Genomic DNA, 19,115 nt, shown 5'->3' with positions numbered 1-19,115 from the left:
GAGGAGAGAGAAGAGAAGGAAGGAGAAGTTTTTATAAGGAAAAAAAGAAACAGAGGAATTTGGCAAAAGGGAACAGACTGGTCGGAGCTGTTTTGACAGCTCATTCGAACACACCTCTTCTCTCTCTCTCTATGGGTCCTCCTTGATTTCTCCCAACGGCCGTCTTTTGTTTTCACTGTAAACCTCTCTTTTAAAACTTCCATTTCTAACTTTCCTTAATTTACCTTACTATATGGTTTTCCTCCATAATTAACGTTACATTAGTTACTAAATCTACATATTTTAACGATTCTCCTTGATTTGAAGATTTTCTACAGCTTTTCTCCTCTTTAGTCGTCAAGATTCTTCTTTTCTATGTGCCTAATTAATGTTTTCTTTAGTCATTTAATTTTATCAAATCTTTACATTTAAAAAAGAAAATTTCAAATTTACAGAAAGCAATGGAAAAAAAAGGTGGAATCATTTGCTTAAACGGTAAAGAGGAAGGGCAGTAGCATGCTAGTCATGTTTTTAATAATTTGTATGTGAAAAGTAAAGTGTGTTTCAAATCATGACACCATGTTATATATCACCACATCAGTTATAAACAATTAAACATACAAATTTTTTATTACATGTTTAAAGAAATTTGTTCTCTTCTTTTTTTTTTTTTTTGCTTTTTTTGTTCTCTACTTATATTTCAAAGGATATAATTTTATCATTAACGAATAAGAAATCTAAACGTATAATATCAGTCTAAACCAATTAAAGTATTCTTTTAAAAAAGGATTATAGATTTCAAGTTGAGTCTGATCGTATTTTTCTGATGATATAGATATTTTGGTACCTGTATTTAGTACACAATTCAAACTTAAATAATTAATTTTTGCATGTCATTCTAGTACAAAAGCAATAAGTTCCTGATGATTTCAAAAATCAATTCAAAAAAATGCTATTTAATTTGTGGAGTATTAACTAACATTAATAATAACAATAAAATCTGTAACCGCGCTTGAAATGAATAGTTAATACAATAATATTTAGTCACGATAGTTTTGTTATTTTACACTCTTCGAAAATTTGACCGATATTGTAACCGCCATAATATCGAGTCCCAGTGCCAGAGAGTATTGAGGCACGAGAATCCATTCCAACTAGTGATGAATGATGTAGACGTTTGATTATGTCAGGTTTTTCCAGAAGGATTAAACCGCAATTATATAGATATCAACGTACTTAGTGTGATGATGCCTATCCAAAATAAACATTTTTATCACCTGTTCTTACTTTTTCAGTTGTAACGTATCTATAGAAATAGAACGTTACACTATCTCCATAAACCATAAACACTAATAAGTAATAACCCCTCTTTCAAACATTTAGAATCAATTAATTATAATTTTTTTTAAAACACCTATATTAAATATCACCAACAAAAATACTTTTAGATTGTATTATGATTGATATAAAAAATCAATATAATAAAACAAAGATGAGTTACATTTCTGGTGTGACACATTAACCTCAACATTGAAGTTGGTGTTGATACATCACTTAAAATGGTTAGCCAATTAAAACATTTCGATTAATACACCTAAGATTTTTTTTTCTTCCACTTCATTCTCTTTATTCACTCTCTCTCTCTATCTAACCTTAAGAATCATGATCGTTGCAATTAAAAAAGAGAGGTTGCAAAACGCGAGATCTAAATAACTAGAATAAGGTGTTTGAGATTGTCAATAAGTACACAAAATCGAGCTCATAAAATCTTTGATAAATAATAAAAAGGAGAGTATATCGAACTCAAAGGAATCCATAATTTAATTAAACAAATCAGAGACTTGTTGTTGGAATCAAAATCAGACTCAGAAAAAAAACAAGAAAGAACAAAGAAGCTTAAGTTGCAGAGCCGTTTGGAATCTACTGCACTTGAGCGAAAAACCAGCTAATCCCGGTGCAAGATAACCAAGACGTCTCACTTGAGGATTTACTCTGATCTCAATTGAACTGCGCACACAATTCAAAAGAGATGAAACTCTCAACTCACAAATCAGAAATTAGAAGAAGAAGACGGAGGAGACGAAGAAGTAGAAAAGAGAAGAAGTTCTTTTCCATAATGAAATTGAAGGTTGGACTCTTATTTTTTTAGGCACAAAATCTAACCTCCTTAGGAGGTCCTCCTATTAGAGATTTTAGCCATCTCTGATCTCTCTGCCCGTTACAACCAACAGAGAGCAAAACCGTCGATTTTGACTTGGTCTTTTAAGAAGAAAGACTTTTGTCAAAACACAATTTACGACAACACCAAACTTGGTAATAAATCACATTTGAATAAAGCCCAATTTGAGAACCATACCTAACACTTGCTTCACTTCGACGGTGGAGACGTCGGTGGATTTGCTGAAGCTGTGGCGGCGTAAGGGGTTTTGAGATTGGAACCCTCGAGGTTTTTAAGTCTATAGCCCTGATTCAATTACTCTTTTGAGTAGAAGTCCAAGGATGCTTTAATTGTTTCTTAACACCTTCGAAACTCCCTTCTTTATTTTCGATGAGAAGGCAATTTTTGAGCTTTGAACAGTTCAAGGAAGCTTCTCCAGCTTGAAAAGTTTAGACATCATCGTTTCAAAGAAGCATTTGAGAGATAAATAGAGAGTTAGATGAGTACAAGACGTCACTGATGGTGAATCAATTATCACATATAAATTTTAAGCACACTTGGGAATTTTATTGGTAAAAACCAAGAGAAATGGATAAGTACAAAATGCCGATAAGGCCCGAGATAGTGGAGGCTCTGATTTGTGCAAGGGAAGTGCTTCTGGAGAATGATGCATCTTCTTCTACAACAGCGCAAATGTCAAGTGTTTTCATAAATTATTCGACGAATAAGTGAGACCTAGATCTATTATCTCTAAATGTTGTTGTTTTCTAAAAGTTTATATGTTGTCTTTTGTGGGTAGTCTCAAACCAACCCTGTGAATTGCAATTAGGAATCGGCCTTTTTAAATATCTAATGCACATTCTAAGATGCTCCTTCCTAAATGAAGTCTACATAACGTCAAAATTTAATTGCCTTGATGAAATTGAAATCTATCTTTTAATTCCAAAATTGAAATTCTTCATTCTAAATTTTCTTACAAAATATATGAGTAACTAAAACTTTAAACAAGGAGAGTTTTTGAATAAATGTATCTACAATCATTTTTTTGAAAACTACCTGATATTTTTTTTCTTTTTTTCAAATGTTAATATCAAATCACGAAAATTTAAATAGAGATTTTTTAAAGAGTAAATATGTATTTTAATTTAATAGCAAAAATATATAGAACTATCTTTTTACCAACAAAAAGAGTTAGTTTAGAGAAAAAGAGGAAAAAACATAGGGTAGTTTTTATAAAATATATTATAGATACCAAGTCTATGTTTAATACAAATTAGATGAAATTAATGTATAAATATAAAATTATAAATTAAGTTAAATGGAACTGATCCGCTGGGGTATAAAATGAAATATAAATAATTGTATAATTGGTATGCGTTAATTCCATTTTGATAGCAGATTGATCATAGTAATCAAAATTTTATGTAGTCGATGTTTACATAATAAAATGTTTAACTCGGTAAGACACATTTAATGGTTTTGAAAGTGATGATAACAAACAAAAATATGCAGCAACAAAAATAATGACAAAAGAAACTGAAAACAACAATATGAGCAATGATCTTTGTCATAAACTATATTAATAATAATTTTTAATTACAAACAAAATACAAAAAATAGTTTTTCAGAAAACACAAAACAAAATACTTTTAAAATAAATAAAATGAAAAACAATCCCGCAAGGTAGCACGAATACCAAACCTAGTAGTCATGATACTTATACAACTTTCATTTGTGAAAAGTGAAAACGAAGTCCTGAGATTTATGGTCCGAAAAGAATCACATGTGCCTGAAAAATACTCATAATTCTTTTAAAGAGTGTATTTTAGTAGTTAGAAGAAAAATATCAATAATATGAAAAATTACGATAACATGACAGTTAACATTTGATAATCTACTGATTGAATGAATAGTTTTGATTTCAAAAGTCTCACCGGTTCAACTCCGGTATGTCTAAAAACTACATCTAGACACCACTTCGCACGTAATGGATCATTCTCAAATAATTGTATTAGGTCATCTGTAACATATATTGGAACCGTTGTTTGATATGCGTTGTAATTCTAAATTGAACGCAAAATCTAATATTAAGGGGAAAATTGCAAGAGATTAGAGCTGTACGTCAACCCTACCGTGGCATATGATATTACCAAGTTCCATTCATGTCATACTATTTTCTCCTATATTCTATTGGTCATCAGACATTATTTCTGCCACCTAATTCAATTCAGTTTACATTCTCTCTAGTTAAAGACTTAAATGTATAAATATATTTTGATTACATAATTAAAAAAGTAAAGTTGGTACAATGACAGAGGACCCAGGAATGATCCGTTAGAAATCCTTTCATCGGTTTGCTTTTGTCAATACAAAAAAAGAAAAAGAAGAAAGAAAGCTGTTCTTGTTGGTTTGGTTTTTGTTCATCGCAGTTGCCATCTTACTTTTATACATTCTTACATTGTATTTAGCTGCTTTTTTTTGTGTGTTCCTTATTATTTTCTGTCTTAACCCACTTACTTATCTATATATATAAAGTTGGCTTTACTCACCACGTCAGCTATTTTTTCTGTTTAATAAACTCAAATTTTCGACACAGCCCATATTCGTTTGGATTTGTTTCTTATGTCTTTCAAAGCCCAGTTTTTGATTTCTTTCAAGGCCCAATCTATTATTATTCCCTGTCTAATATGTTCTCAAAATAAGCTTACCGATTTCCCGTTCTCAATACGTTTCATATCAACCACTGTTTTTGACGAGTCGTTTGGTATTTTTCCAAAAGAGTTTTTCAGGTTCCGTACTCATGCCGAGTTGGTTTCTCTTGCCAACACCAATACAGATCTTCCAGGTATGTTGAAGTTTAAACTCTTTCACTATTTCCCGTTTCCAATATTAAGTTGATCGCTTAAAGTTTCGTCCCATATTGGATCGGCCATGAGTTGGCTCCTTTTACAAAAAAAAAAAACCGTACATTTGTTCTTCGTAATTTTAAAGGCTTGTGTATTCAATGTTTGTTTCAAATCTAAATTTGCGGTGTTGTTATTTTAATCAAATTTAAATTTCTTCCCTTATGGTTTACTCTTCCTTTTTGTTGTTTCGTTGCACACTAGATGTAAAAGCTTATCGAAATGGAATGACACAAACCTTGGAGAGGATGTTAGTAGTCCTATGTCTTGAAAGGTTTGACCCTCACCGACTTACAACTCTTTTCGTCAGTGCTCAATATGGTTCTTACATTAACCCTCTTTATTGCTTTAACACATGTATTCTTTTATGAAAGCGGGGAGAATGTGCGACTAAGTGCTTTTGACGATCACGTAACTTCACTGGAGAAGGTTTTTAGGGACAAAGAGGGTGGGGCTTACATATATTGTTGGCTACTAATATAAACCCAAAGTTATTTGGAGGTAAGTCAATTTGTTTCCCTCATTCATTCAGTTTCCTTCTTTTATGCCATCTTAAACTTCCATGACAACTAACCAAAAGTTTCTGTCTAGGTGAACTCTACTTGAATGCCACGTCTGGGACCAAATTTTATTCAGACGGAGACGTAACAACAACTGCAGAGTTTGCTGATAGGTAGTGATAGGGTTTCTCCAAATCGTTTTTTAATACTCATGCACACTTATTTCGTCATCTCCCTTAACCATATTTTTCTACAACTATGTTCGTAAGATACGACTTATCTTGCTGCCCCGGTGGAACAAACAAAGTGAAGATAGATTTAGTTAATAACCCGAGTCAATAAAAGCTGTAGATTTACTCCTACTCCGAACTTTACCTGGAACGAAATCGAGTTGATAAAGTCGCTCGCAGTGACACCCGAGATTGGAGTTATCTGGTTCGTCGTCAAAAAGATCGGGACTTAAAAAAACTTCCGATGACTTCTGAAAAGTAACTAAGGAATCCAGATCGGCATCTCACTTTTGATTTCGGAAAAAATTGGCAAAGGACAATGATTTTGCATTTCAACAATTCTATGAAGCTTTATTTGTTTCAATAACCTCAGATAACAAAATACAGTTAAGCAGAGAGAATATGATAGTAGATAGATTTGTAAACCATTGTTGGGTTCTTCTCAAAAAACAACTCAACCAATTCGAAAGCTAAAACTCTACTCTACATCGGAGAAATGGCTTATCTGCTAACCGTTCAACAGACCAGATATTCTCAAAAGGGAACAGAACCATACACAACTCAATAAACAAACCACAGAAGCCCCAACAAACAAACTGTATTTTAAGGCCTACAGAAAATAAGGCCCAACAGCTGAAACCAAAAAAAAAAAAAACACAGCGAAAAAAAAATGTAAACAACTGTTAATTTCAAACATTTTACAAAAAACCCAACTACCTATTCAATCCAACCTCACAATTATTGAGAACAAACTAACTTGCACAGGTAACTAAATACATAAGAAAATAATTATACGATATCCTACAACCACATAATAAAAGCAAATAACAATCCAAGCACAAAATAACAACTAATTTTCATCAACCAGAACTACGGACATAATCGAGAGACCAACTACTCCAATAAAAACTATAATTCTAATTCTATATTTTAAAGAAAACAAAATTAATAAACAACATGCTTTCCATTTATTACGTATGAAAATTGAAGTAAATTATACTACCAGATAAAACATAAGGGAAAAAAAAAACAAATTAAAAAATACATACAACTTAAGCTCACCCAAAATTTAAAAACCACATGACCAAAAAACAAAATACCAAAATAATACAAAAAAACCCACCATCTAACTCCCGTAGCGCGGGACAATTACTAATATTTTATATACATTCTTAACAATGATTGATCCTAGTTTGCAGTATCCTAATGAAGAATTTCTTATACTTATTTATTTAGGTGGGGGCTGATAATAACATTATTACTAGTCGTTTTTCTCTTTAGATATTAAGATCATCGTATCTGACTTTTTTTTTTGTCAACTGGAATTATATTGATATGAACTTATGAAGGTATTAACGACCTATTTACAATACACAGACATTAAAGTTCTTAACGATCTGCACCCATTACTTGGCCAAAAAATCAAACCTCTACTCTTAAGTCTCACCATACTCCAGTGAAGACATATACAAAAGAATGGCTACTCTACTCAAGCCATAAAAACCAAAAACTAAGATTCAACCAGAGGACAATCTCTTTTCTTCCGCAAACAAGTGATGTAGCCACTTGTGATCATTTGCCACATACGACTGAAGCCTACACTCCTGAGTTACACTTTGTGTTATCATAAGAGTCCCTTTGTTTCAAAATGAGTTCTCCAAAAAGAATTTACTGTTTTTAAGAGACCCCATAACTCTACCAACCTCCCACAATGAAGGTTTAGTAACCACCACTTCCAAAACCTGATCCTGTAATCCAAAAATCACATTTTCAATCATGTGACTTCTCATACTCTCAATAGCCCACATGAGCCCTTTGAACTGAGCTTTATGCTTGTCCTGAACATTAGAGCTCTCCTGCTATGCAACACAACATTGTCATCCTGGTCTCTTAGAGCAAGGCCAATGGAAAGTTTTAATTTTGCGGGTCTTATGTACTATTTGAACTTTTTTATGAATTAATTTTGTACTGTTTTGAAAATAAGAACCTTTGATCTCTTAATTAATTTTTTCTCCTCCAATGGTAGGATATAATATTGAGTCTCTTAATTTTGAAAATATTGTTTTTTTGAAATTTAAAAATTTAAAATAGAATAGAAGTAGTATAAATGTTTAAACATTTAAGATTTTATAAACATGGAAAAATATTGCATTTAATTAATTATTAAACATACAAAAAAACTTGTAAAAATATGTGGTAGAAGCACAAAAATACAAAAGAACTTTGTAAAAATATGTGGTCAAAACACTAATCATCCAATAACACCACCTTTCTAAATCCAAAGCAACAAATATTTTTTTTTGATTACCGATCATATTGAAGTTGAGCTCGGTGACAGCAGCAAGAGCACAACCTCCAATAATGGGTAAGAGAGGGAGGTAAACAGGTAGAGGGAATGCCTCGCCTAAGAAGAGGCTTGAGGTGAGAACGCTAAAGGCTGGTTCACTGCTTTTGATGATGTGTGTGAAGGACACTGCGACTTTCGACATACTCACTGTTGCGGCTACATGTCCAATCGTATGCGCCAAAGCTACCTGAACAGTCAAAATACCATCATCACACAATTACATCAGTACTACTAACACACCTAATCTATAACAAAAATGATGAGTCAAAGGATTACTGCACAAATTCAGGTTCCAAAATTCAAACTCAAAGAACTAATCAGACTAAGCCCTTTCGAAACACCAAAAGCAAGACAATTTATCAAGCAACACCGGTAATGAAAGTTAGAACCTTTACCGGGAACAGAGTTTCCAGAAATCAAGATCAGTTTTAGGAGCTTCAGCGAGTTCAGTGACCCAAGAGACGAGCATCATCAAAGAACCACAAGCAAGACAAAGCAAATACCATAAGCCTTTAATAAAAATGTAAAGAAATCATGCTTCCACCTTGATAGACAATCAACAAACGAAGAATGACATTATCCAAGAATGTTATGGTCTATCACAATGTAGCATTTTCAACTTACCTGGTGATATTCAGCGACTCTAGTTCTTGATAACTTTCAGCTACTAGCCCCATACTTTTTGTCCGTTAGGCTCTGCATCAATTAGTGCACATCCAAAACATATCTTTCACTTAATACAAACAGAGAACATCAAAGAGAAAGGGATAACCATGTGTGTAAGACACTGCCATAATCACAACAATCCATCAGGAATAAAACTCCTAGGATATATACAAAGATACCTTGCAGCCACTTAGGTTCAAATCAATGATATGTCTACAATTTTTCACTAGATGTCTAATGCCAGCATCGGTCACTCTGTCAAACATTATATCTAGAATTAGGCTTGTCTGATGTTGTAAAATCAAGAAGTGTGAAACCAACGAGTCAGACAGAATACTACCTCACATTCCAGTAGATAGAGAAAACTTTTAGCTTCAGACATATGCTAGTTATATCTTCGATTCCACTGTCCGAAATCTTTTGGCACCCATTGAGATTGAAGAATTCTAAACTTAAGAGAGCATCCGGGCACTGACAACCTTAAACAACTAGAAGTGATATCTTCTTGTAGGCTTTGTCTGTGAAGTTGCAAGAAAATGCAGTATCAATTCCAGAACTTAGAACAGCTAGCTTATTAATATAGCTAGAAACAAATAAATATGTGCTGATTTTATACCCTGAAAGAGCCCTAATTTGAGAGAGGATTAAATTAAAGAACCCTAATGATAACTCTCTAATTTACATGTTTTAAGCATCCCTTTTTGTCCATATTTTGCATTGTTTTTACCCTAACCTTAGCACTTTTAGGTCATTTACTGTAGGAATCCACATTTAGGGTGTTGCATTCTTGCATTTGCATATTTTGGATGAAAACAGGTGCTTAGGAGCCAAAAATGGGGAGGAACAAATTCGAATCCAAGCATGTACCCGAAGGAGCTATGGAGCAGGAAGAACAGTCCGAACACCAACCCGATCGAGGAGGATCTAAGAACAGAAAGAATAATCCGAGAGCCTACCCGAAGAGTAACCCGAGCTCATCCTCGTGCACCCCATAGAGCAGACCCTCGGGCAGGACTGGGAAGCTAGGGTAAATGGGTTTCCATATATAAACCCCCCTCTTCTTCCTCTTGCCATAGCACGCCGCAGACCCTCAGAACAGAAAGCGAGAGCTTCTGGGAGAGAAACTGAGCGACTCAAAACTCTTTTTACACTTTGTTAGGATTTAATTTTATTTCTTTTTGCATTTTCGATTCTATACTCTTCCACTCTACTCTATTTTTAATATAATGCAATTTTCTTTTATCTATACTCTTGTTTTTTCTGCAATGAGATCTGAGTAGTGAAACAAAGTTTCTAGGGATAGGATATATGATTTTGTGTTCTTGATCGGTTAGGATGTCTTAGCTTTTATATTTATGTTTTATAAATTCCCTTCTAGATTGGTGTTCTTAATGCTATCAACAGACCGAGAGGTTGAGATTAGATCTAAGGCGTTTTACCATCGAGAGGTGTAGATGAAATGCTTGAATCAATCAATGCTAGAGATTTACTCACTTAGCCTAAGAGATTAGATGAGTAAGGGGTTTATTGACAATAATGAATCGGTTTGTATTGCCTGCTTGGTCATGTTTCTCCAACGAGAGTTGGGTAGGGAAGTGATTAAGGTTGATTGTTTCTATCACGAGAGTGTTTTAACAAGATTTTAGAGATTCATTGTCTAGGGAATATTTGCTTGAGGCATGTAGGACATCCATATTGGTCAGGAACACTTAGGAGTCGATTACCCCATCCTTAGGAGCTTTTATATTTAGATTGTTTAGATTTTATTCATAACTCGATCCCTTACCCGAACATNTTGGTGTTCTTAATGCTATCAACATACCGAGAGGTTGAGATTAGATCTAAGGTTTTTTACCATCGAGAGGTGTAGATGAAATGCTTGAATCAATCAATGCTAGAGATTTACTCACTTAGCCTAAGAGATTAGATGAGTAAGGGGTTTATTGACAATAATGAATCGGTTTGTATTGCCTACTTGATCATGTTTCTCCAACGAGAGTTGGGTAGGGGAGTGATCAAGGTTGATTGTTTCTATCACGAGAGTGTTTTAACAAGATTTTAGAGATTCATTGTCTAGGAAATATTTGCTTGAGGCATGTAGGACATCCATATTGGTCAGGAACACTTAGGAGTCGATTACCCCATCCTTAGGAGCTTTTATATTTAGATTGTTTAGATTTTATTCATAACTCGATCCCTTACCCGAACATGTACACGATCACCTGCTTCGAGTATACCTTCGAGCTGTTCTTGCCTATCTTGTTTACTCGATCACCCCATCCGATCATGTACTCGAATGCTTGCATCGAGTGCTTAGGTCATGTGGTTCTTGTTTATTTGCTTTCTTCTGTTTATTTTAGGATTGTTAGATCAAACCCAACTATTGCTTGGCTTGACTTGCATAGTTCTGATTGTATCTTATCTGCTAGCATAACAACCATTTGGATTGATAACCCTTTGTACTTCAACTGCATAGGGAATTGATACCCTGGGTGAAAATCCTGTTATCAATTTGGCGCCGTTGCCATTTGGTTAAATTTCATTTGCTACGTTTAGGATTTCAGCACTTGCTAGATCAAGTTCTATCTTCCATTTTGGTTCGGTACTGACTTTTTTACATTCGTGTTTGCTTGTCTACTCACACTCAAAGACATGACAGTGTACCACCTGCTGCACAAAACAACAACTTTGAGATCAAGAGTAGTCTCATCCAGATGATACAGAGCAACAAGTTTCATGGATTGCCAATTGAGGATCCATTGGACCATTTGGATGAGTTTGATAGGCTCTGTAGCCTCACCAAGATAAATGGAGTTAGTGAAAATGGATTCAAGCGCCGGCTTTTCCCATTCTCTTTGGGAGACAAAGCACACATCTGGGAGAAATCACTCCCCAAGGCGTCCAGGACCACTTGGGAAGCATGCAAGAAGGCGTTTCTAGCCAAATTCTTCTCCAACTCCAGAACCGCAAGACTGCGAAATGACATTTCCAGCTTTGTTCAGAAAAACAATGAGACGTTCAGTGAAGCTTGGGAACATTTCAAGGGATACACCACCAGATGCCCTCATCATGGATTAAGCAATGCTTCATTGCTTAGTACACTATATCGAGGAGTCGTCCCAAAAATACGGATGTTGCTGGACACTGCAAGCAATAGTAACTTCCTCAACAAGGATGTCGATAAAGGTTGGGATCTCGTTGAGAACTTAGCTCAATCTGATGGGCATTACAATGAGGAGTACGATCGCACTATGCGATCTACTAGAGAAGAAGATGCCAAGTACAAAAGGGACATGAAAGCCCTCAATGAAAAGTTGGATAAGCTCCTAAGCCAGCAGCAACATGTCCATGCCATCTCAGAGGAAGAAAAGTTTTTACAAAAAGATGGGGAGAATGCTCAGCTCGAGGACATGAACTACATCTATAATCAAAGTGGTCACACAACAAGGACTAGGACCTACATCCCAACTAATCAGACTATCAGCCCAATACCTTAATAAAATTCCTCATTGCTAGATTTTCTCTCACTGATGCACCAAGTCCTGTCAACTCAGAAGACCGATGCCGTACAAATAACTACAAGATTCGATGATCTTGCCTGCCGTTTATTAACCAATTTCAAGCAACTACACAACAAGTTTGTTGCCTTAGGCTCTCGCATCCAGGTGCTTACAGATAAATCGGCCTCAACTTCCAAAAGTCAGGAGTCTGCGCTTGCCATAGCCCTACAGAGTGGACGCCAAAAACCACCTCGGACGACACCACCGCACATTACTGAGGACAGCAATGATTTAGATGGGGAGGATCTCCGTGAACCGCCCACTCCTGCTTAACCACCAAACCATTCTCCATAGCAACCCGACCCGGCACCCGACCACACTACTCGGATAGATTATCGGGTCGACATCTCGGTCACTCCACCTCCTGCAGACAAACTAGGAGGAGAGAAACAGAAAGAAAGAAGATTCATCCCTCCACCATACAAGCCACCTTTCCCTGGACAATTTCGCAAGGAACTTCTTGAGAAGTACAAGGCATTGTTCGAGAAACAGATGCAGGAACTCGAACTTCGCATGCCTCTAATTGACGCTTTCACCCGTATACCTCCTTACCAGAAATTCCTGAAGGATGCGGTGATGGAGCGGATCAAACAAGTGCAAGGGATGGTCATACTCAATCATGAATGCAGTGCTATAATCCAGAGGACTACTGCACCTAAGAAACTGAGCGACCCGGGGTCGTTTACTTTACCTTGCTCGATTGGACCCTTGAAGTTCGGAAGATGTTTTTGCGATTTGGGGGCATCAGTCAGCCTAATGCCTTTAACTGTAGCCAAACGTCTTGGATTCGAGAAATTCAAGCCCACCGACATCCAATTGGTCCTAGCAGATCGAACTACAAGGTTGCCAAGCGGAGTATTGGAAGACTTGCCAGTCAAGGTCGGGTCAGTTGACGTACCAACCGATTTCGTGGTTTTGGAGATGGATGTGGAGCCAAGGGATCCGCTTATCTTAGGACGACCATTTTTAGCCACCACAAGGGCAATGATAGATGTTAGGAATGGAAAGATCGATCTGAAGCTCGGGGAAGACCTTACTATGCAGTTTGACATTTGGGAAACTATGAAAAAACCCACAATAGCAGGGCAAACCTTCTGGATAGAGGAGTTAGAAAAACTGCGTGAAGAGGCGTTTGAGGAGATTGCAATCGGGGATTGTTTACAAACAGCACTGACAATTGATAGTAAGAAGGGATTCGTACAGCAAGAAACAGAGCTCTACAAGGAACTGATTGATATATATCGGGAAGTCATCGAACTGGAGCTAAGTGAAGACATGAGGGAAGCTGAAAGAGAGGGGATAATGCTCGAAAACTGAAGCTTGGAAAAGTCAGTAGTCACCTCCTACGTCATGTCGTGTAGTTGCTCAACACCAGTCCACCCAATCACCAACCTGGTGGTTAACACGATCGCCTCATCGGGTAAGATGATCGAGCACAACTTCGAGCCGCAACTGAGAACCACAGATGATTGGTACGAGTCAAAGGCGCCTAAAGTGGAACTCAAACCTCTTCCATCTGGTCTAAAGTACGCTTTCTTGGACCTAATTCAACTTATCCTGTTATCGTCAATTCTAGCCTGCCTGAAAAAGAACTGAAATGGCTTTGCACTCGATTAAGAAACTATTGAAGAGCAATATGTTACACTCTTGATGACATCAAGGGTATATCCCCTGATCTCTGCACCCATTGAATAAACCTGGAGGATGAATCATATTCTAGTGTAGAACCTCATCGTCGGCTAAACCCAAAACCTGAAGGAAGTGGTGAAAAAGGAAATTCTGAAGTTGCTCGATGCTCGAGTTATCTACCCCATCTTTGATAGCACTTGGGTGTCCCCGGTGCACTGCGTTCCGAAGAAAGGAGGAATCACCATTTTCAAAAAAGAGAAAGACGAGCTAATTCCCACAAGGACGATAACAGGTCATCGAATGTGTATTGACTATAGGAAGCTAAACTCAGCCTCCAGGAAGGATCATTTCCCCCTGCCTTTCATCGATCAGATGCTGGAACGACTTGCTAACCACCCATACTACTGTTTTCTTGATGGGTATAGTGGATTTTTCCAAATACCTATTCACCCTGCCGACCAGGAGAAAATGACTTTCACTTGCCCTTATGGTTCTTTTGCCTATAAGAGGATGCCTTTCGATTTGTGCAACGCTCCCGCGAATTTCCTAAGATGCATGGCGTCCATATTCTCGGATTTAATAGAAGAAATGGTGGAGGTTTTCATGGATGACTTTTCAGTATATGGAGCTTCTTTCTCGTCTTGTCTTTCAAACCTTTGCAAGGTGCTCCAAAGGTGCGAATAAACCAACCTAGTATTAAACTGGGAAAAGTGCCACTTTATGGTACATGAGGGGATAGTCTTAGGACACAAGATCTCAGAAAAGGGGATAGAAGTTGACAAGGCCAAGATAGAAGTGATGGTTCAACTGCAACCACCTAAATCGGTGAAAGACGTCAGAAGTTTCCTAGGTCACGCAGGTTTCTACAGGAGATTTATTAAAGATTTCTCTAAGATCGCCAGGCCGTTAACGCGACTCCTCTGTAAGGAAGCAGAATTTATCATCGATAAGGATTGTTTAGATGCCTTTGACAAGATAAAGGAAGTTCAAGCTCCTAATTGGGATTATCCTTTCGAGATAATGTGTGACGCATCAGATTACACAGTAGGGGCGGTACTTGGCCAAAGGATAGATAAAAAGCTCCATGTGATTTACTATGCCAGCAGAACCTTGGACGATGCCCAGACAAGGTATGCAACAACTGAAAAGGTACTCCTCGCTGTAGTTTTTGCGTTTGAGAAATTCCAAAGTTACTTGGTCGGATCGAAAGTGGTTGTTTACACAGATAATGCTGCCTTAAGGTACATTTACTCGAAAAAGGACACCAAACCTAGGCTCCTCAGATGGATACTTCTTCTGCAAGAATTCGACATAGAAATTCTGGATAAGCAAGGAATCGAGAACGAAGTGGCAGACCATTTGTCTAGAATGAGAATTGAGGATCCACTTCCAATAGATGACTCGATGCCCGAAGAGAGGCTAATGCACATCGACTTCTTGGAAGAAATGAGCCACACGATCGGGCACACGATAGCTCACTCGATCCCCAAGTCAACAGGGTTGGTCGAATTCATGGCAATCGAGTCAGCTAGGCTACCTTGGTACTCTGACTTCATGAACTACATGGTTTGCAGGGAAATTCCTAAGGATTACGATGCTCACAAAAAAAAGAAATTCTTCAGGGACATCAACATCTATTACTGGGATGAGCCTTACTTGTACAAAAAAGGGACATATGGCATGTTCAGACGATGTATAGCAGAAGAAGAAGTCCGAGGGGTACTAGAGCACTGTCATGGGTCCGACTATGGAGGTCATTTTGCTACTTTCAAAACCGTCCAAAAGATACTTCAAGCTGGTCTCTGGTGGCCGACCATGTTCAGGGACACACAGCTCTTCATAACCAAGTGTGATCCATGCCAAAAAATGGGTAACATCGGTAGGAGGAATGAGATGCCTCAACAGCCGATTTTAGAAGTCGAAGTTTTCGATGTTTGGGGAATAGATTTCATGGGAATTCCTAAGGATTTTAGCAGTCGACTATGTCTCAAAATGGGTCGAAGCAATCGCCAACCCGACAAATGACCACAAGGTCATTTTGAAGATGTTCAAAAACATTATTTTCCCAAGATTTGGAATCCCAAGAGTAGTAATCAGCGATGGAGGAACCCAGTTCATTAATAGAGTTTTCGACGGCTTGTTAAAGAAGCACGAAGTCAAGCATAAGGTCGCAACAACTTACCACCCGCAAACCATCGACCAAGTGGAGGTGAGTAATAAACAGATCAAAGCGATATTGGCCAGGATCGTGGGAATCACAAAAAAAGGATTGGTCATTCAAGCTAGATGATGTATTATGGGCCTACTGGACAGCCTACAAAACACCGATTGGGCGGACACCTTTCCAGCTTCTTTATGGAAAAAACTGTCACCTTCCGGTCGAGGTAGAATATAAAGCAATGTGGGCGACCAAGCTACTGAATTTGGACATAAAGACTGCTCAAGAAAAGAGAGTAATGGATCTCCACGAACTTGATGAGATACGGTTGGGGGCTTATGATAATTCAAGGATCTACAAGGAAAGAACCAAAGTCTTTCATGACAAAAAGATCCAACATAAGGATTTAAGATCAGGAGACAAAGTCCTTCTATTCAACTCGAAGCTTTGGCTGTTCCCCGGGAAGCTCAAGTCGAGATGGTCAGGGCCCTTCGAAATTAAGGAGATTATGCCTTATGGAGCAGTGACCCTAGTCGGGAAAGATGGGACTGAGTTTACCGTTAATGGGGAAAGAGTGAAGAAATACATGGCGAATGAGAGCACAGAGGTGGGGACATCTCTGTACCTCACCGATACTGCACCAGTCTGATAAGAATCAATAGTCAAGCTTAGCGACTATAAACAAGCTCTCTTGGGAGGAAGTCCCAATGGCAGTAGTGTAAATATAACTAGCATTTCTTCTTTTTCAGTCTTTTATCTCCTCAGTGTTCCCGATGAGCTACACGAGCACTTACCCGATCAACCCCTCGGATGCTGGTCTGAGCATGTCGTCCGTGCGCATAACTGACCTCTCTGATGAGCGAATTCCGACACCTGCTGAAGCCGGTCCCGACCCTGGTTACACGTTGGCGAGTATGGAGGCTGCTAAAACCTCCTTCTTCACCAACCCATGAGGTACCACATTCATCCAACTTTTGTAAATAACATTGCATTTAGTTTTATTTCATTTTGTGTGATTCTTGGAACCTTTTTCAAACTTTTATTTACACAGGGACTGTGTAATTTAAGTTTGGGAGAGGGTCCTAGAATGTATATAACATTGTCTTTTATTTTCTTATTTTTTTTTATTTCAAAATTTTGCATGCTAGTTTTATTCATTTGAGTCTGCATCTATGTGCATTGAAAAACCCAAAAAAAAAAATTTGAAATTTTTTTAAAAAATTAAAAAAAAAAAGTGTTCATGTAGTTGCATTTTCATATTAGGATTGTGTCTAGATTGCTTCATATAGGATTGTTGCATATGCATTTTAGGGACAATGATTAAAACCACCTTGTTTAATGTCAAACCTTAAGATTGAAGCTATAGCCCTTAATCACAGTTCATTGTTGCTAGATCAATCTTTGGAAAAAAATGAAAAATCTTTGCTTAGAACCTTATGTCTTTTGAATGCTTCCTCCACTTGCTTGAACATTGAATCATCTCTATATTATTGGACTTAACCTGAACTTAAATTGTCTTGCTTATAGAATTTGAATACTTGCTCAAGGTAACTCTAAACTCGGGTTAGCACTCCATTTCTACCAATCTTTTCGTTTAACCCGATTTGTTTTTTCCTACCCTTGAACCCAAACCTTTCTTTCAAACCTTGTTGTGAATTGTTCAGTGAGGCCTTTTCATTGTGCTATAGGTNAAAAAAAAAAAAAAAAAGAGAGAACTAGATGTTTAAAGTTTAGACCTTAGGGATTACAAAAAAACAAAGAGGAGTTAAAATCAAGGTTGTGGGTAATTTTGTTCTAGGGGGTTTGATTAAAAAAAAAAAAAAGATGAATGAGAAAAAGATCAAGAGTTAAGCTTTGTATGCCCAAATTGTTCTCAATCTTAGATAGTTTTCACAACTGTCTATCATTCCTTCTTTTGAGAGAAAACCACCCAAAGAATTTGTTTGAAGCCACCTTACCAAAAAAAAAAAAAAGTCTTACCCTTGAAACCGATTGAGCTTGATTCACCTTCCATTTACAAGAATTCGCCAAACACTTTAATGAATGTGAAAGAGATGTTCTTTGGAATTGCAAGTCCTTGCTGTTAGTTGCAAGTTGAACTAAATTTATGCATGATGATAAGCATAGAAAAATATTTGTAAGTATGTTGATTGATCTTAGCACCGTTAAACTATCTTTAAGGACCATAGCTTGAATCCTTCACTTAGCTCAAAAGGTTATGAGTCCCATGTTTAACCCTCATCTNAAAAAAAAAAAAAAAAAAAAAAAGAAGTCCCTAAGGTTCAGTTCAATTAACTCTAAGTAAAAAAAAAAGAGAAAAAATGATCTTGCTATAGTTTCCTAGAAAAAAAAAATATATATATATATATTAGGAGTTTAGCAAAGAAAGAAAAAAAAAAAAAAAAAAAAAAAANTGTAGAAATCCACATTTAGGCCATTTAGGGTGTTGCATTCTTGCATTTGCATATTTTGGATGAAAACAGGTGCTTAAGAGCCATAAATAGGGAGGAACAAGTNGCAAAAAAAAAAAAAAAAAAAAAAAAAGAGAGAACTAGATGTTTAAAGTTTAGACCTTAGGGATTACAAAAAAACAAAGAGGAGTTAAAATCAAGGTTGTGGGTAATTTTGTTCTAGGGGGTTTGATTAAAAAAAAAAAAAAGATGAATGAGAAAAAGATCAAGAGTTAAGCTTTGTATGCCCAAATTGTTCTCAATCTTAGATAGTTTTCACAACTGTCTATCATTCCTTCTTTTGAGAGAAAACCACCCAAAGAATTTGTTTGAAGCCACCTTACCAAAAAAAAAAAAAAGTCTTACCCTTGAAACCGATTGAGCTTGATTCACCTTCCATTTACAAGAATTCGCCAAACACTTTAATGAATGTGAAAGAGATGTTCTTTGGAATTGCAAGTCCTTGCTGTTAGTTGCAAGTTGAACTAAATTTATGCATGATGATAAGCATAGAAAAATATTTGTAAGTATGTTG

At 36.7% G+C, this 19,115-nt stretch overlaps 1 protein-coding gene and 1 pseudogene across 1 annotated transcript; one reads left to right on the top strand and one right to left on the bottom strand.

Annotated features, from left to right (window-relative positions):
* LOC104704834 lies at positions 7,490–8,794 on the bottom strand (annotated as a pseudogene).
* On the top strand, positions 16,372–16,779 carry LOC104704833. The gene has a single exon (XM_010420860.1). It carries the CDS (start codon positions 16,372–16,374, stop codon positions 16,777–16,779), a length of 408 nt encoding a protein of 135 aa, XP_010419162.1.

The sequence above is a fragment of the Camelina sativa genome, chromosome 7, assembly GCF_000633955.1.
Source record: "Camelina sativa cultivar DH55 chromosome 7, Cs, whole genome shotgun sequence".
Taxonomy (NCBI): domain Eukaryota; kingdom Viridiplantae; phylum Streptophyta; class Magnoliopsida; order Brassicales; family Brassicaceae; genus Camelina; species Camelina sativa.
The sequence above is the reverse complement of the archived record's forward strand: the minus strand, read 5'-3'. Positions and strand labels throughout refer to the sequence as shown.